The sequence below is a fragment of the Styela clava genome, chromosome 7 (genome assembly GCF_964204865.1).
Source record: "Styela clava chromosome 7, kaStyClav1.hap1.2, whole genome shotgun sequence".
Classification (NCBI taxonomy): domain Eukaryota; kingdom Metazoa; phylum Chordata; class Ascidiacea; order Stolidobranchia; family Styelidae; genus Styela; species Styela clava.
The window spans coordinates 9625476-9642384 of record NC_135256.1 but is presented as its reverse complement, the minus strand read 5'-3'; the positions used below and the strand labels follow the sequence as shown (position 1 = coordinate 9642384).

Sequence of the window (16909 nt, the reverse complement as noted above, 5' to 3'; positions counted from 1 at the left end):
GAATGGCATCTAAGAAAGTTGGAAGACTCGTGGAATATTTCGTGCTCTTGATTGTTACAAATGGGAACATATCCGACATGGATGCTACAAAAGAAGCTATTGTAAAGGCAGCCACATTGCCAATGTCTATTGTGATTGTTGGAATCGGAGGTGGTGATTTTGAAGGTAACATAATATCAGGAAGAACATTTTATGTTGATTCTATGTTAAATTTTGCAGTAGCATACTAAAGCGTTTTTCTAGTTTTCCTATTGAAGTGATTCCCATTAACACTGTTGCGGCTTACTATGACTTACGTTTTCTAATTTTCTTCGGAAACGAACACAACGGACAACTCATTCGCTCTTATCAGTCAGATATGAAAAAAATAAACAGAAATTTTTCTTTGATTTTCTAATTTTTGTTGCCTGCAGTTTTAAAAATGAAATTCAAGAAACGAATTTTGGCGCTGAATTCAGACACCGCGCTCTAGGGTTCACTACAGCTTCTTTTCCCACGAGCAAAGACCGTAACCTGGTATTAAGAAGCTCTTGCGTGGATAAAACGCCAGACTTCCATGTTTATTTGAGAAAAAGTTTTCAACACCCAGTACAATTTGAATTTTCGGGAATCAGTTTATTTAACTTATTTTGTTTGAATCTGACAATTTGAGTCACTATAATCCCAGTAATATCATCTAAAAAGTTCCCATTGTCCACATATATATATATATCCGTAAGTTCCGAAACCGGGAGTCCGGGATGAAACTTCTCGCGTATATGGACGTAAGGGTTCGGCGGCTAGCTCCTTATATGTAGATGCACCCTGAAATTTTTTATATTGATAGCAATGAAAGAACTTGATGGTGACGTGGTGAGGTTGTTTTATATCGATGGCAAAGAAAAAAAAGATGCCAAAAGAGATATTGTACAGGTAATATGTAAAATAGGCTTTATAGAAAAACACATCTTGTTAATTACATTGTTGTCTTTTTCAGTCATACTGCTTCATAACCATATTATGTCCGAAACAAAATACAATGCAAATGCAACAGCAACTACCTAGGAACATATCTATTCGAAAAAATAAAACATTACTTTCTTTTCGAAATATTATCGTAACATGCAGATGTTGTATCATGTTAACTATACATTGGCGTTACAAGCAGTGAATGCTCGCCGCTAGCCTTGTTCCCAGTGAGGGCGTGAAACGCCCCATAAATTTTTTATAAAACACCCTCATAAGTAGATTTCTGTACAACCACAAATATATTGTTCTCTGTAGATATCTGATGACAACATTGCCTATGGATACCCAATTTGCCATAACAAATCAGTTCAATCTTTTATTTTTACCACAGTTTGTTCCTTTTCGAGATTTTTCTGCCAGTAATAAATGCGAAGTGATAAGCATGCAAAGATTGAGTAAAGAAGTTCTCCAGGAAATTCCGGATCAATTCCTAGAGTATGTTACTTTATCAACGAAAAGATCGGAGTCACAAAGTTCGACGTAGAGTATTAAGAAGAAAAAATGGTATACAATAGTTTGGAACTGTAAACAAAAGAAAATTATTTGAGCAACAGAAAAAGATATATCGGTCTAACATGCATTGTTTCGGGAGGTTATTACCGAGAGGATTTAATTTAAATCAGCTCTTGAAAACAAAAGCTTAGCAAAGAACAATTAGCCTCAAACATGACATACAATATGAAATTGTTGATTGAAAATTAGACATTCAATTTCATTTTGACACAAATCTGGAGCTACTGACCAGATTGTTATTGGGTTTTTGCTTATCTTGATATAGTGTGACAACAGTGAGTACAACAAGATCAATCGTAATTGGAGTAATAATATAATATATTTTTATGTGTTTTTAGGGCAATGTTGCTACACCGAATAAAATGAGTTATTGATATAGGAATAACAAACACACCACCGATGTGAACACTGGCTATTCTAAGATGTCAGTACATTTTTGCCCATTGCTATTTTGAAGTTACAGTTATTAAAATTATCGTTATTATGATTATGGAGCTTGATGAATATGTAGTTCATGGATGATTTTTAGCCACCTGTCATTTGAAAATACCGGTAACTAATTTTAGCCTCGTCTATCGCATCTTTTTTGGAACTAATTTTTGATTACTGCAACTAAACTATAACTCTTTGGAAGACAAAATACGCATTGAGTTTTTTGATTTGAGCCTAAATTCTTGAGGCACAGCATTTTATTTGCAATCCAATACGGAAAATGGTATTTTTTTATTTAGATATCAGTTATGTAAAGTAAAAGTGTATATATAAATATATATGGTGTTTGATTTGCTGAAAAAGTTCGAGATATTTTACATTTTGATAGATATTTGTACCACCATATACGTCGGCGGTGTAGCTCATGGTGCTAAACGCTAGGAAAGCGCTTGCTATCGCACCTCCTCTGATTGCCCTGCGTGGGTTCGCAATTTTGAATCCTCTGGTGAATATTTATGTGCGAGTGGATTGCCGGGATCTTCGTCGGAGGGTGTTTTACGTAAATGCTGGTCGGTAACAGATTCCCCCACTATCAAGTATATGCATTTAAAACAAATAACTAACTAACTAATAACATACCCTTCATGGACTGGTAACCGGGATAGAGGCCGGGTACGCCGTCTAATTAAGCTGTCCAATCGGGTTTCGTTTCGTCTGGCATATAAAAACTATCTTAAGTGGATCAATATTAGTAGACTTGCATCGCATAAAATCGTTAGGCTCGTTTGCTACTTTATCTGATGACACAGGTCCTTCTAAACCAGTGGAGTCATGCGCATCTAAAGTTGTCCCACTTGTACCACGTGCCCACTTGTCCCACCTGTACCACGTGTACCACGTGTTCCACTTGTACCACGTGTACCACTTGTACCACGTGTCCCTCTTGTTCCACTTGTACTACGTGTACCACGTGTCCCACTTGTACAACGTCTCCCTCTTGTACCACGTGTCCCATGTGTCCGTATTTACCACGTGTCCCACTTATCCCGCTTGTACCATGTGTCAAGTGGGAAACGTGGTACAAGTGGGACACGTGGTACAGTGGGACAAGTGGGACACGTGGTACACGTGGGGCACGTGGTACAAGTGGGACACTTGAGACAAGTGGAACACGTGGTACAAGTGGGACACGACATTTTGGATACACCGGATGGGATACATATATAGTAGTGGAAAGAAAAAATTACTATTAGACACGTTCTAGCGTTGAAACTAACACTTTCTATAAAAGTTATTTAACCTATACTGCGGGTAATAAATAGTATGTTGCTCGAGACACACATAGACAGAATTTTATCAATACAAAACAAACGTTAGGCTGAACTATAACAAATCAAGTTTAAACTTGCAACAAAGCACGCGATAACGCCAAGCCGAGCGCCAAAATACCTGTAGCCATTAATAATCACTTTTCACGCATCAGGGCGAACAAAAAGCCATAAAAGAAATGTTAATTCACAAATAATAACTAACACTCTATTTGCTTAATTTTCTGTCAAATTGTTTGGAATCAGATCAGTAAAATCCAATTCAATAGTGATATAATATATAGGAATATGCTTCGTGAAAAACAGATAATTTCTAAAAAAAAAGTTTAGGAATAAAAGAGTTGTCAGTAGCCAAACTAATGAATCCTGACCATATTGTGATACCCCATATGGTTTCATTCGCCGCAGTTTTAGCAGAAACCGTATGCGACTAGAAATACATTAAAGCTAGGGTTACCATATTTTTTTGACTTCAAAGCGTGACGCCTCTAAAGACACGACCCCTTAGCTGTGATCCTGTAAGTTTACAGTTTCCGATTTTACTACATAGGCCTACATTTAAAGTCAACCGGCCTGTCTTCATTGACCTTATTGTAATCGAGGGTTTATGCGCATATTCTCTGTCGATATCTGGTTCAGTTCGAAAAATAGAAAGAAATAGACGCTAACGATACAAATGATCCGAATTTAAATTTTTTTTGTACATCAAAAGGAATAAAGAATAAGGAAATAGTCTGCCGTTTTCAAGCATTGAGAATTTACTTATTCGCCCAAGCATGTTTTTCTGTAGATAACACTTTCAAAAGGACGTTGCTCAATGTTACATTCACTTGAACGTCCGAACAGGACCAAAAAGAATTGATTTTACATGTGATACGTTCGCTAACAATGTTAGCGGAAAACAACGAAACAAACAAAATAACGCATTCGCCTTCAGTAAGTATAGACTAGCGTTGCGCTACACAGTCACAACAGTAACGAGAACATGTTCGTGTATTATGCTGGTTGGCTGAACGCAAAAGCGGGACTTATAGCTGATTTGTCGGGACGGCGGGACAAGACGCTAAAAAGCGGGACTGTCCCGCCTAAAGCGGGACGTATGGTAAGCCTAACTTAAGCACAGTGCTTGTATATAAACTGGATTTCATATTTTATTCTAAGTTAAGATATTCATACAACTACAGATATATGATTAAGTTAATCTTTGAAATTCCAATTCATGGCAGAATTGTGATTTTCACAACGGCAATAATAGACTTGCAATAGACATAAAGGTATCTTTTGTGGATGATATGTAGGATTATCAAAAAAAATTTTTATTAATCCCATCTAGTGGAAGACAATTACACCCCAATGTTGGCTTCTAACGGTAAATTTAAGATGTTTTGTAAGGTAGATGTTGATTTATGAAACCGAGAGAAAATAAAATAAATTTCTGCCGTGCTAGGAATTTTTATTTGTCGAGCATGGGATATAAATTAGCTAGTACTTTGCACCATCAAGAATCCAAACCATTGGCCTTCCGTATATTAGTATGAATGAATTTGATTTTGAATGTGGCAAGTTTTCTAATTATTTCACGACATGAAGTAGGATGCCAAGGTGTATACACCATAGCTAAGCATATATCACTGTTTATAGTAGATTTAGGGTATTGCAATTTCAAAGTACACCATGGCTTCTGCTGCGGAGGTTACTTCCAAAATGTCAAAAGTTGAACTAAATAATTCGAAGAACGTCAACGTATGAGTTATCAATTTCTTGCAAGTATGTTCATCAGTTTTTACAATATGCATGCATCAATTAGTAAGTCAAATAAATGTATTCATGTTATAAATAGTTTATCAGTTTACTTTAGTTACGAACTATATTCTCCTTGAGATTTTCATTACAAACAAGTTCATTTTAAGTAAGGTATAAATATGAACACCCTCAACGTGATTGCGTTTGATTACGTTCCCAACGCAAACCTGTGCGTCAGTGTGAACGGGCCCTAAGTCACATAGTCTCGGGTTGGTACATGCTTTGTAATTGCAACACTTGCATCAGTACCGCCGATTATGTGATATTCATGTGTGAAAACATGGATTTCCATATACTTGCATTTGAACTAAAAATCGATAACAACAACAGCTCAATGGATGTTTCCCAAGCACCTACTTCATTTTTTACGTCAGTAACATTGTCTAATGACCAAATGAAAAAAGTGATGTCTAGTGAGGAAGCAAATGACTTATTAATCATTTCTTCTTCTTAATGAGGTTTTGTTTAATTGTCGTAAATAAAAATTAGTCAAGCAATAGCTATGACTATGATAGACTAGGATAAAAAAAATTACCGGTACTTGTAAATGACAAGTTGTTGAATATGTGGAATCAGTTCGTGACCCGAATGTCAGTAATTCTCCATTGCTGCCTAACACGGATGTTATTCTGTGAATTTTACAAGGGATCACGACTTCTTTAATCGACTTACGATTTTTTCCTTCTGCGTGCGGATAAGTTTCTGACATCTTGTAGTTGTGATTTTTCGTTGCGCCTTGGTACGTGGTTTATGATGTCAGAGATGAATGAAATAACATTATGAAGTCGGTGTCACACATTCAAAAAACATATATGCTTATTATGTTTGCAAAATGCTCAGAGACAGAGAGGCAAACTTAAAAAACATCTGATATAGTTATTAATATGCAAATTTAGGCATTTGGCAATTAATGTGGAAAAAATAAACATTGACACAATACTGACAATAATAAATCAGTCAAATTATAACTGTTAAAAACTATATAAATATCAAACAAAATTTAAAATATCGAGAACTGTTTCAGAAAATCAAACACCATATATATATATATATACATTTTTGCTTTACATAACTGATAATCTAAATTAAAAAATACTATTTTCCGTATTGGATCGCAAATAAAATGCAGTGCGTCAATGATTTAGGGTCAAATCAAAAAACTAAATGCTTATTTTATTTTCCAAAGAGTTACCGGTTAGTACCGGTATTTTTACCGGTATTAATAACAAGTGGCTAAGAATCATCAATGCGCTATATATCCATTAAGCTCGATAATCATGATAACAATAATTTTATTAACTGTAACTTCAAAATCGCTATGGCAAAATATGTACTGACATCTTAGTAGAGCCAATGTTCACACTGATGGTCCGTTATTATTCCTCTATCAGTAACTCATTTTGAGATAGGAATCTTTCCATAGGAATATATTGTGCTATTACTCCGATTACGATAGATTTCGCCCTACTCGCTGTTGTCACACTACTTCAAGATAAGCAAAAGCTCATTAACAATTTGGTTAGTCGATTTACATTTGGGTGAAATGAAATTGAATGTCCAATTTTCAATCATCAATTTAATATTGTATTTCATGTATTGATCTTGAGCTAGGCTTTTGTTTCCAAAAGTTAAATTTAAATTAAATCCTCTTAGTATTACCTCCCGAACAAATGCCTATTAAACCAACATATCTTTTTTCTGCTGCTCAAATAATTTTCTTTTGTTTCCAGTTCCCAATTTTACTTTTTCTTCTTAATACTTTTCGTCGAACTTTGTGACTCCGATCTTTTTTTCGTTGATAAAGTAACATACTCTAGGAATTGATCCGGAATTTCCTGGAGAACTTCTTTTCTCAATCTTTGCATGCTTAGCACTTCGTATGTATTACTGGCAGAAAAATCTCGAAAAGGAACAAACTGTGGTAAAAAGAAAAGAAAAAACTGATTTGTTATGGCAAATAGGGTATCCATAATGAATGTTGTCATAATATATCTACTGAGAACAATATATTTTGGTTGTATAGAAATCTAGTTACGAGGGTGTTTTTTTATGGGACGTTTCATGCCTCCACTCGGAACAAGGCTCGCAGCTAGCAGTCACTGATTGTAACACAAATATATAGTTAACATGATACCACTTCAGCATGTTACGATAATCATTTGAAAAAAGTAATGTTTTAGTTTTTCGAATTGATATTGCCCTAAGTAGTTGCTGTTGCATCTGTATGAGAATAAAGCAATAAGATTGTGTTTCGGACACAATAAGGTTATGAGACAGTATGAATAAAAATGGTCTATAACAAGATGTGTTTTGCCATGGAGCTTCCTTTACATATATATTACCTGTACAATATCTCTTTTGGCCTCCTTTTTTACCTTGCCATCGATATAAAACAACCTCACCACGTCACCATCAAGTTCTTTCATGCCTATAGACATAAAGATTTCCAGGTTGCATCTACATATGAAAACCTAGACTTCGAATCATTACGCGTAAATACGCGAGAGGTTCCCTCCTGGACGCTTGAAACCTCGGTTCCATAACTTACATATGAAGACACTGGGAACTTTTTAGATGATATTACAAGTTTTAGGGGCTCAAATTGTCAGATTCAAACAAAATAAGTTAAATAAACTGATTTCCTGACATTCATAATGTATTGTGCTGAAAACTTGCATTTCCTCAATCGTACATGGAGGTCTGGCGTTTTATCTACACAAGAGCTTCTTAATACCAGGTTACGGGCTTTGCTTGTGGGAACAGAAACTGTAGTGGACCCTCGAGCTCGGCGCCTGAATTTAGAGCCAGATTTTTTGTATTTCTTGAATTCCATTTTCAAAGCTGGCAACAAATTAGAAATTCTAAGAAAAATTGCTGTTTTTATTTTCCATATCTGACTGATAAGAGCGAACGAGTTGTACGTTGCGTTCTTCTCCAAAGAAAATTAGGTCGATGTGAGCCAGCAACAGTGTTAATGGGAATTACTCAAATAAGTAAGCTAGAAAAACGCTTTAGTATGCTACTACAAAATTTAACATCAACATAAAATGTTCTTCCTAATATTACCTTCAAAATCGCCACCTCCGATTCCAACAATCACAATAGACATTGGCAATGTGGCTGCCTTTACAATAGCTTCTTTTGTATCATCCATGTCGGATATGTTCCCATTTGTAACAATCAAGAGCACGAAATATTCCACGAGTCTTCCAACTTTCTTAGATGCCATTCTAGAAGATGATAAAAACAGGTGATATTCTACTTCTTCTGTGACTTTTTTTCTCCTCAATACAACAAATACTTTCGATTAGATTATATATCACAATCAGGGCTTGGCATTTTGAATAGAATTGTAAATTATTCGAATCGGTTCAGACAGAAATATTAAATCACCGTAATCTTTGTTATTTTCTCAATTTTGTTTATAGTTAAGCCATATTTTTAAATTGCAATTTTAAAATGTGACTATTTTCAAACACGTTTCTCATTGTATGTGACAATTCCGCGAACTGACTGAGTGATGGATTTTATGTTTCCACTAATTTAAGTGTCTGGAGGCCCTATTGCAATAAAAAAGTCACATATAATTCTGTCATTTTATTACTTCAAAAAGTATTGGATTCAATGCTGAAATCATCAGGTATTTCAAAATGCCCAACCCTAATCACAATTAAAAAAATCGAAGTGGGTTTGCGATTTGTATTGGTTGTGAATGAAAATGTGTCGCGATCTACAGCAACGACATCCCTTATTTATTTTAATGATCGTGATGGCAGTGTTCTTCATATACTGTACGACATACCAAGCAAAATTGAAACGATCAATATATATATAGTTTTACTCTGATATCTTTTTTATTATAGGAGCAAAATTTGCTTTGCTTTTTATTTTTGCCTCGACTTTCTCTAAGCAGCTTTTGAATGCTTCGATAATTCCTTCCACTTTGGTGCAGTCCGGATATTGTGAATTCAAATTCTAAAAGAAAAATGAGAAATTATGTGAAAAATGGGATTTATGTATTTTTTAATGGAGAAAGTAGGGAAATCCATTTTTTAAGTTATTAAATCAAATCACAAAGACTAATTACAGTAAGGTGTTCAAGCTTGCCACGGCGCATTTTGTTCAATAAGCAGCCAAATCAGTAAGCAGCCAAGTAAACCAACGCGTCCAGTAAATTCAAAACAATTGGCACTGATAGTTAAAAAAGAACAACAACAACAAATCACTCAGTGTTATTAATTTAATTCGTGTAATGTTACTTCACCAGTGAAAATGTATCTGTATTAAAATCTTCTTTGGGTTCTTTCACATTGGGTTCTTTCACTCCAAATCCGTACGCTGGAAATACTTGATCAGTATCGTACTCTTGAATCACCTCACCGACAGCCTAAATATAAAACGCCCAGTTCCTTTTATTTATTTTTCTCAATTTAATATATATAAAAAAAACTTGAACGTAGCATTTCTCACGTTCATGTACGATATTTCTTCGGTGATAAATTTGTTCTACTCTTGAATTCAAATAAATTAGTGAAACAATACACAAGTGGAAACCATCGCCGCATTATCAATTGTTCATTCAACTCATTTTAGTTTGGTTGTAGTTAGCTATAAAATTATATTTTACCTTGATTGCGAGTCCATATTTTGGTTTATCATCTGGATCAGTGTGTACAAAAGAGAAATCAATTGCAACAACGCAACTCAACTCGACGCCACTGCATTGAAAAAAATATTGATACAAGGTGTCTATGTATGCCTAACTGTATACTACTTAACAGTAATAGCAAGTCTCCCAACATTATGACTTGCACTTTGTACAGATTTTTCGTGACTCTTCTGTTATTGTATTAGAAATATTGTACGTGTTTTGTTCATCCATTGAACACGAAGTGGCCCTACAGAACGCTTTGATAATTTCTTGTAATTTTTGGGTAAATTATTGTGGCTGAAACAAATTGATTTTCTCGCAAATAATGGAGCAATCGATTTTAAATTTCCGATACTTGAAAGTGGTTGTTGGCGGTAAGAGGGTATTTCATTTTCAAATTTTCTCTGGGTGGGATCCAATATTTCAGAAAATAATACAGTTTTATATTAAAAAAAGTGAATCCTTTTATTTCGTCGTGCTTGATGTCCGCCAAACTTTTCTGCACAAATAAACTTACAAGTAAGGCCGTACCGGTACCGATGCGCTCGGATCTTTGTGGATTTACTAGTACCTATGTGAATCTCTGCGACGGTAGAACTTGATTTGCAATTCGAATCTTTAATTCTTTTAAATGATCAGATAACGGACGTCAGTGTGAGTCGCATAGGTTAGTTAAGCTACCGATATTGAGGTTAGTCAGGGTTTTTCAGGATATATATCAGATGGTATTAGCCGATCCATGATAAACTATCGTTCCTAGATATAAACTCGATTTTTTATTGAAGTAACTACTGGTCCACTGGTTAGCATCTTGATTGTGTGTTTTGACTTTTACACCCAGTTTAGGTATTTCACTCGTGGAAACGTAGTACGCTATATTTATGTGCTTTATTCTATTGAATTATTGAACTCTCAACTTACTCTTTGATGTAGTCGGCAAACGTTTTTTTGTCGACTATTTCGCATTCCAATTCAAGGGTGCCAGAATTCTTTTTTTTCTTGGAAAATAACTGTTGAAATAAATATATTTCCCACATTTGTACTAAGTTTGAAACGGCTATATTTGAAAATCGTAGGAATGTTCTAATCTAGACTGAGTTCTGATCGCGACTTTGACGATCTCGTAAACTAAACAAGATAACGCATATTTTTTGGTTTCTATCAAGAATCAGTATAATAGCCTATTAAAAATATGTCACCTCGTATTTTCTATGTTTGGCTTTGAGTTCTTTCAAACACGTTGTGAATACTCCGATAAGACTGTGGCTAAAACATGAAAAAAGATTGGTGAAATTCACAGTTTAAGATAAGTTTAACTTATCAATTCAAATAAACACCTTTCAGAGCAAAACTCACATATTCTGTACCAAACTTGCGCTTATGAAAACTTTGATATCATAATGCTTACCTTCCATTACGATTCCAGTCAAGTACTTCTATTTTGATTTTTCTGTCGGGATTATTGCCGCATAAAGTGCCAACAGATATTTCAAATTCTTCCCACTCAGGGTTCAAGTTATTTTTTATCACCTCAGTCTTGTGGCATACGGTAAAACTGAAAAAAAAAGTATATATATTTTATATTATAACAACTCGATATGTTTCGTTTTGAACGAAGATTTTCCTTCAAGACTTCCTGCCACTGAGCAGTTATTTCAGTAGGCTCTAACGATTTCAACCGTTTGAATTATTGTCAGCCGAATACTGTTCAACTAATTTTCTCGATTGTTCTTCGTCCGCCTTGTTACAGCGTGTAATATTCGTATGACCTTATGTAGTTAGTTGTCTTCACTTCTGAGTGAGTCAGCTTGATAGTGCCTGTAGCTAATTCCCATGGAAAATGAGATGAGGATGGGTTCTGTAGCCCTACATCACACGCTCATGGACCAAAATGCCTATTTTTTCTAACGAGAGAGCAATGCTCAAATGTATGGACTTACTTCTACTCATAATTTCCCAAAACCGTATCCTGAAGCTGGAACTGTGGAACAGCAACTTACTAGTACCGGTACCCTCACCATCCTAGCTCATCCAAGCCCTGTGACGATGATTCATTCGTCTAGTAGTCTCAGCGTGAATTGAAATAGCAAATGATCTAATTCACAACTGTATTATCATATATTTTACAGTACTTAGTCTACTGTACAGTACAGTCAAACAACTTCCGACATTCGTGTAGCAATAAATCTTAATGCATCTTGCTAAAGTAAATTTCAATTTTGAAGGCGTCGTCTCCCAAACTTTCGAAGTGAAAGACAAATCATATATACAGTAAAACCACAGTAAGTTTTGGAATGGATAAAATAAATACAGTAGTAGGCCTAATAATATATAATAACAAAACAATACAAATTCTACTTCTTGTCAAATAACATCGCTATATTTTGTGCATGGATCGGGGAGTACAAAAAGACTTGCTTATTGAAATTCATACAAAAATATCATAAACTGATACATGGGACTTGGTTGGGATAAATAGCTATACGATGCTATCATAAAAAATAAACAAGAACAAAAATTATTCCAACCTTCCATCTTCATTACATCGAGAAAAAACCATGAAAGGGTCGGATGAACCAAAAACATCTTTTCTGTCTAGTTTTCTCCCTTCCCATTTCATGCTTAGCCACTGCTTGGAGGCGCAGAGCTCTTCTGCAACTATGATAATTTTTCCTTTCTTTTTCTGTTGACTAAAAATAGTTGTAAAATGAGTAGTGTGAAACTGGGATCATTAACAAAATAGGAATTGTATAAACTGCGATTTGTATAGACCTGTTAATGTTTGATATATCGTGCATATTTCTTCAAAATGATCTGCTAAAGAGGATAAATAAAGTCCAAAAAAATTTTGTTCGACAGAAATGCGGCGATGGCTTATTCAAAGTTACTTAATATTATCCGTCTGCCCAGTGAGATATTTAGCTTTTCATTATTTTAGTGGCTAGTTCTCATTCATACACTGTGAGATATTTAGAGATGCTAAAAATTGTCTTACATACGACTGCAGTTAAATTAACCGTTTTCATTAGATTATTCAAGTTTTGTGTCAACCGTTGTTATCTTTTGACGTTTCTATTGGTTGGGGAGGGATTACATTATTTCTTAGCCCGTCAGTGGCGCTTTCATATTTGCACTCTCAACACTTTTTCGACGGCGTGCGAAAATTCCTAAGGATGCTATGACAAAGTACATGAAATCATAAATATCACTCACAGTAAAGGCGTTTCTTTCTTTTTTAAATATAGCGGGGTTTCATATTTTTTTGCTCGTATGATAGCTGCAAGTTTGCACTCTGCCCAACCAAGAAAATCCTGTAATTCAAAACGTGAATTACTTACCGCTGAATGAAATTTGGACAGGAATCTTTCCCAAATTGGAGTCTGTGCAATACATTACGATTAAAGAGGACTGATACAATCTCGAATGATTATCTATCTCTAGTAAGAGATGTATTAGTTAAATAATTCGACACAACCATACGGTACTCGATAATAACAGTAGTTTAGTAAATAAATTTCCCAATTATATTAGAACCTTGAATGTCGCTGCTGATAACCAGCTTTTGTAGACCTCGGCTATCTGTCCCCAGTGAAACAGTGCGATATCTTTTTTTAATATTGTATATGAAAGCTTTATAAACCAATCATTTATTGCACGGTGTTGAACATACGTAAATTCATTTGCGAGGTACTAATGATTGCAGAACAATTACTTACATGATCTTTTAGGTCATGACTTTTTTTGTCTATGTCGTATCTGCGAAACACGTTAACAAAACTTACAAAACAATACCATGAAAGCTACTGAAAATTGCAACAAAATTTAAAACTCAAAGAATTTTGAACAAATGTAATTATGTTATTTACTCCAACGAGCAAAACAAATATAAATTATTTAGTTAAAAACACATTTACTTTCACAATATAAAGAACAAGGTAGTAATGATCAAATATGAGGAGATGGGATCAGCAAATCCTCGTTTATTCGTAGTAGCAATTCACACTGGCATCAGTGAGGAAATAACTTCGGGTTTGCCGGACTAGTATGAAGGCGTGCTATGTGATCGCGCAATCAACACAAGCACAAGGTAATTTGAAAAGATATGAAGACCAAAAAAAGAAATAGACTAACAATAACAAAATAACAAGACGATCTATAGGTCAACTTCATGTCGAACAATCACCGGATTGTAATTTACAAAGTACTGCGTTGGTCGTTATAACTATAGGCATTGGTCTCTTGGTCATATAATACTCACACTTCAAATCTCAAATTCTGGATTTCGTCGAAATAATGATCAATGCTGAATTTTCTCGTAAATTGGGGATTTAAAGTGTTTTGAATTTCTTCTGTCCGTCCTAACTAGAAATGAATAGCAAATATTATAGCATTTCCATTCCTTACTTCGATCTCGATACCAAAGTGCAAACGAGGGTCTGTCAAAGCGCTTCACTGACATTATATATTTAGATATATGAATTTTTAGTTATTTTCGGATTAATTTGTGAGCTTATCATATTATAATACACAAGATAATCGAATTGTAGCTGTGTGTCGGTCATTAATATTCTGTTACCACGTATGCCGGCGGTTGCCAAACTTTACAAAATTATGACGCGATTTCTTTCGATAATACAAATAACGACGCATCAAAAAGAACTTTTGACTGTATTAATACTATATTATGACGAAGAAATTCAACGTATTCATATGAACATTCAATCAGTTCGCTACCTGAAGCTTTTTTTTTCAACGTTAATTTTACCAATTTTTATGATTTTATGAATAGTTCTAAATGTAGGAATGTAAGAAATAATTATTAGGAAATTGACTTGAAATTAGCGCCGCACTCGGAATTATTTTGGCACACAGAACTTTGGAAATGCTGGTTTAAACAGTTATATAGCCTAGAGCTAGCTATATTTTGTAACTTCGTCATGTTAGCATGTCACAACATAATAACAAAATTAACTGAATGTTATTATTAGAAGTTCAAATATTAAATCCAGATAGTTCAATTCGTGATATTTCATTTGTAGCATATCATATCGTGTTGTTGAATTCTTTACACAATGAAAAAAGATCAAAATTTTTTTAACAACTATCTCAATAGTCGATTTCGTGATGGTTAAAATGTAAAACGTCTATATTTTGGCAAAAAAAAATGTCAACATAATCAGCATATATTAAAAAATTCATTACATCATGACTAAACATCAATTTATTCTAGACATGTCCGTCATGCATCAACCATACATCAGACAGTGTGTTAAGAAGCACGCCAGGGGTTTATATATTTTATTTTTTTCGTATATTTATCTTTGCTATTTGATATTATAGTATACCATAAACTCCCAAACGCCACTAACCTCTCTCCATCTTTCTTCACAGCTCAATGCTTCTACATACATCACGACCACTAGAACAGGAAAGTATTAAGATAAAAAATCAGAATAAATAATATCAAAAAAAGATCTTTTGCCTAAAATTACGAACCAACTTACTCGGATCAGATTTTGAGAAAATGTCAGCATCTTTCAGACCTCTGAATAACAATACAGTTTTACGTTATTTAAGTGAAATTAGAGTAAAAATGAATCTTCAATATATCAATTGGTGTATAGACTGTCTAATCAAGTTATACACGTAGGTTCGACTTTGTTTACCAACCACAGGGATCTCCGACACGCGCCCGCCAGGCATTTTTAGCGGCCCACGTCATGGTTGGGATTTTTCCACAAAAAAACTAAAATAGTACGATGTCAACTATTAGTGAGTTTTATCGTGTCATTTATCATCAAAAGTCCGGTCCGACGAATTGTAAAAAGTGAAGCAAAAATTTCCCCCTGTTATTCCCTTTTACCACATTCGTGTTTTATTCTATTGTCATTGTTATAATTCAATACTAAATACAATAATTTCATTTCGCATATTCATTGTGCGAAAAAAAAACGTGTTTCGGTCAGTCCATTGTGCCCGAGAAGGTTTGCAAAGATAATTGCACATTCACGTTGCATACCTGCGATGTTTGGCAGTTCTTATATATTTGCGAGTAGTTTTTTGCAACTATGAAAGTAAGCCCTTCGCACATGACTAACGGACAAGCATTTGCATGTTGTCTTAAGACAAGCAAATCAACGCAAAATAAGGTCAAACATGGAAACCAAATATCCAGCACAAATAAATGAATATGTTTCATGTCTCGTTTGCTGTAAGATTCAAGTGTAATTTCAACACAATACATTCAGATACCAATTTTTGTACCTAATTTCTTGGTTTGCGGCCCGCGTGGGCAATAAATTTTAAGAAGTGGCCCGCGACATGTTTTGAGTTGGAGACCTTCGAGTCCTACTATATTCATTATTCGTAGGTCTGGTGAGCTTGGGTGACAGCCAGCAAGACGCATTTTACACCTTAAAATTAGATTGTTTGTAATTAAAATGCGAATCTCAGGGATGATGTCGTTCGTAACTAAAGTAAACTTATAAACTATTTATAACATAAATACATTAATTTGATTAATTTATCCATATTGTATTAACTGATAGACATACTTGCAAGAAATTGATAACTCATACGTTGACGTTTCCTTCGAATTATTTAGTTCAAGATTCGACATTTTGGAAGTAACCCCCGCAGCAGAAGCCATGATGTACTTTGTTCTTTTACATTGCAATAGACTAAATATACTATAAACAGGACTAACTAACCAACTAACGAGGAAACCTGACACATTATAAATCAAATTCTTTCATACTGATATACAAAATGTCAATGGTATGGATCCTTGATGGTGCAAATTACTAGCTAATTTATATCCCATGCTCAGCAAAAAAAATTTTACCGCGGCATAAATATATTTTATTTCTTCTCGGTTTCGTAAATCAACATCCTCCTTACAAAACATTTTGAATTTACCGTTAGAAACCCAACTTGGAGTAAATTTGTCTTCTGCTTAAAGCCTAATTTGTTTACGTGGTAAATGACCAGAATCATACACTTGTAACTACTTTAGCTACTCTAATTTTAATGACTAGAAATCGAAAGCATACCCATAAGCAGCGGCAATTTGCGCATGCTTAGATTTTGCAATATCTACATTAATAATGTGTTCGTCCAGTCTTATTCATCCCCGAGACAAAGATAATCATCATTGAGCACACAATATCATCAA

General features: G+C 34.6%; 2 protein-coding genes across 2 annotated transcripts; one reads left to right on the top strand and one right to left on the bottom strand.

Annotated features, from left to right (window-relative positions):
* The first annotated feature begins 7 nt into the window (after positions 1-7).
* LOC120327764 (copine-9-like) lies at positions 8-1905 on the top strand. Its single transcript, XM_039394123.2, has 3 exons — positions 8-165; positions 827-912; positions 1340-1905. Exons 1-3 carry the CDS (start codon positions 78-80, stop codon positions 1490-1492), a joined length of 327 nt encoding a protein of 108 aa, XP_039250057.2. The 5' UTR covers positions 8-77; the 3' UTR covers positions 1493-1905.
* A 4192-nt stretch (positions 1906-6097) lies between these two features.
* Positions 6098-16397, bottom strand: LOC120327760 (copine-8-like). The gene is made up of 16 exons (XM_039394117.2): positions 16290-16397; positions 15240-15280; positions 15105-15154; positions 13994-14097; positions 13452-13491; positions 12949-13046; positions 12264-12425; positions 11144-11290; positions 10935-11001; positions 10657-10745; positions 9712-9802; positions 9349-9471; positions 8926-9059; positions 8151-8314; positions 7427-7512; positions 6098-7000 (listed from the first exon to the last, which is right to left on the bottom strand). The coding sequence occupies exons 1-16, from the start codon at positions 16382-16384 to the stop codon at positions 6824-6826; spliced, it is 1668 nt and encodes a 555-aa protein (XP_039250051.2). The 5' UTR covers positions 16385-16397; the 3' UTR covers positions 6098-6823.
* Positions 16398-16909: the final 512 nt, after the last annotated feature.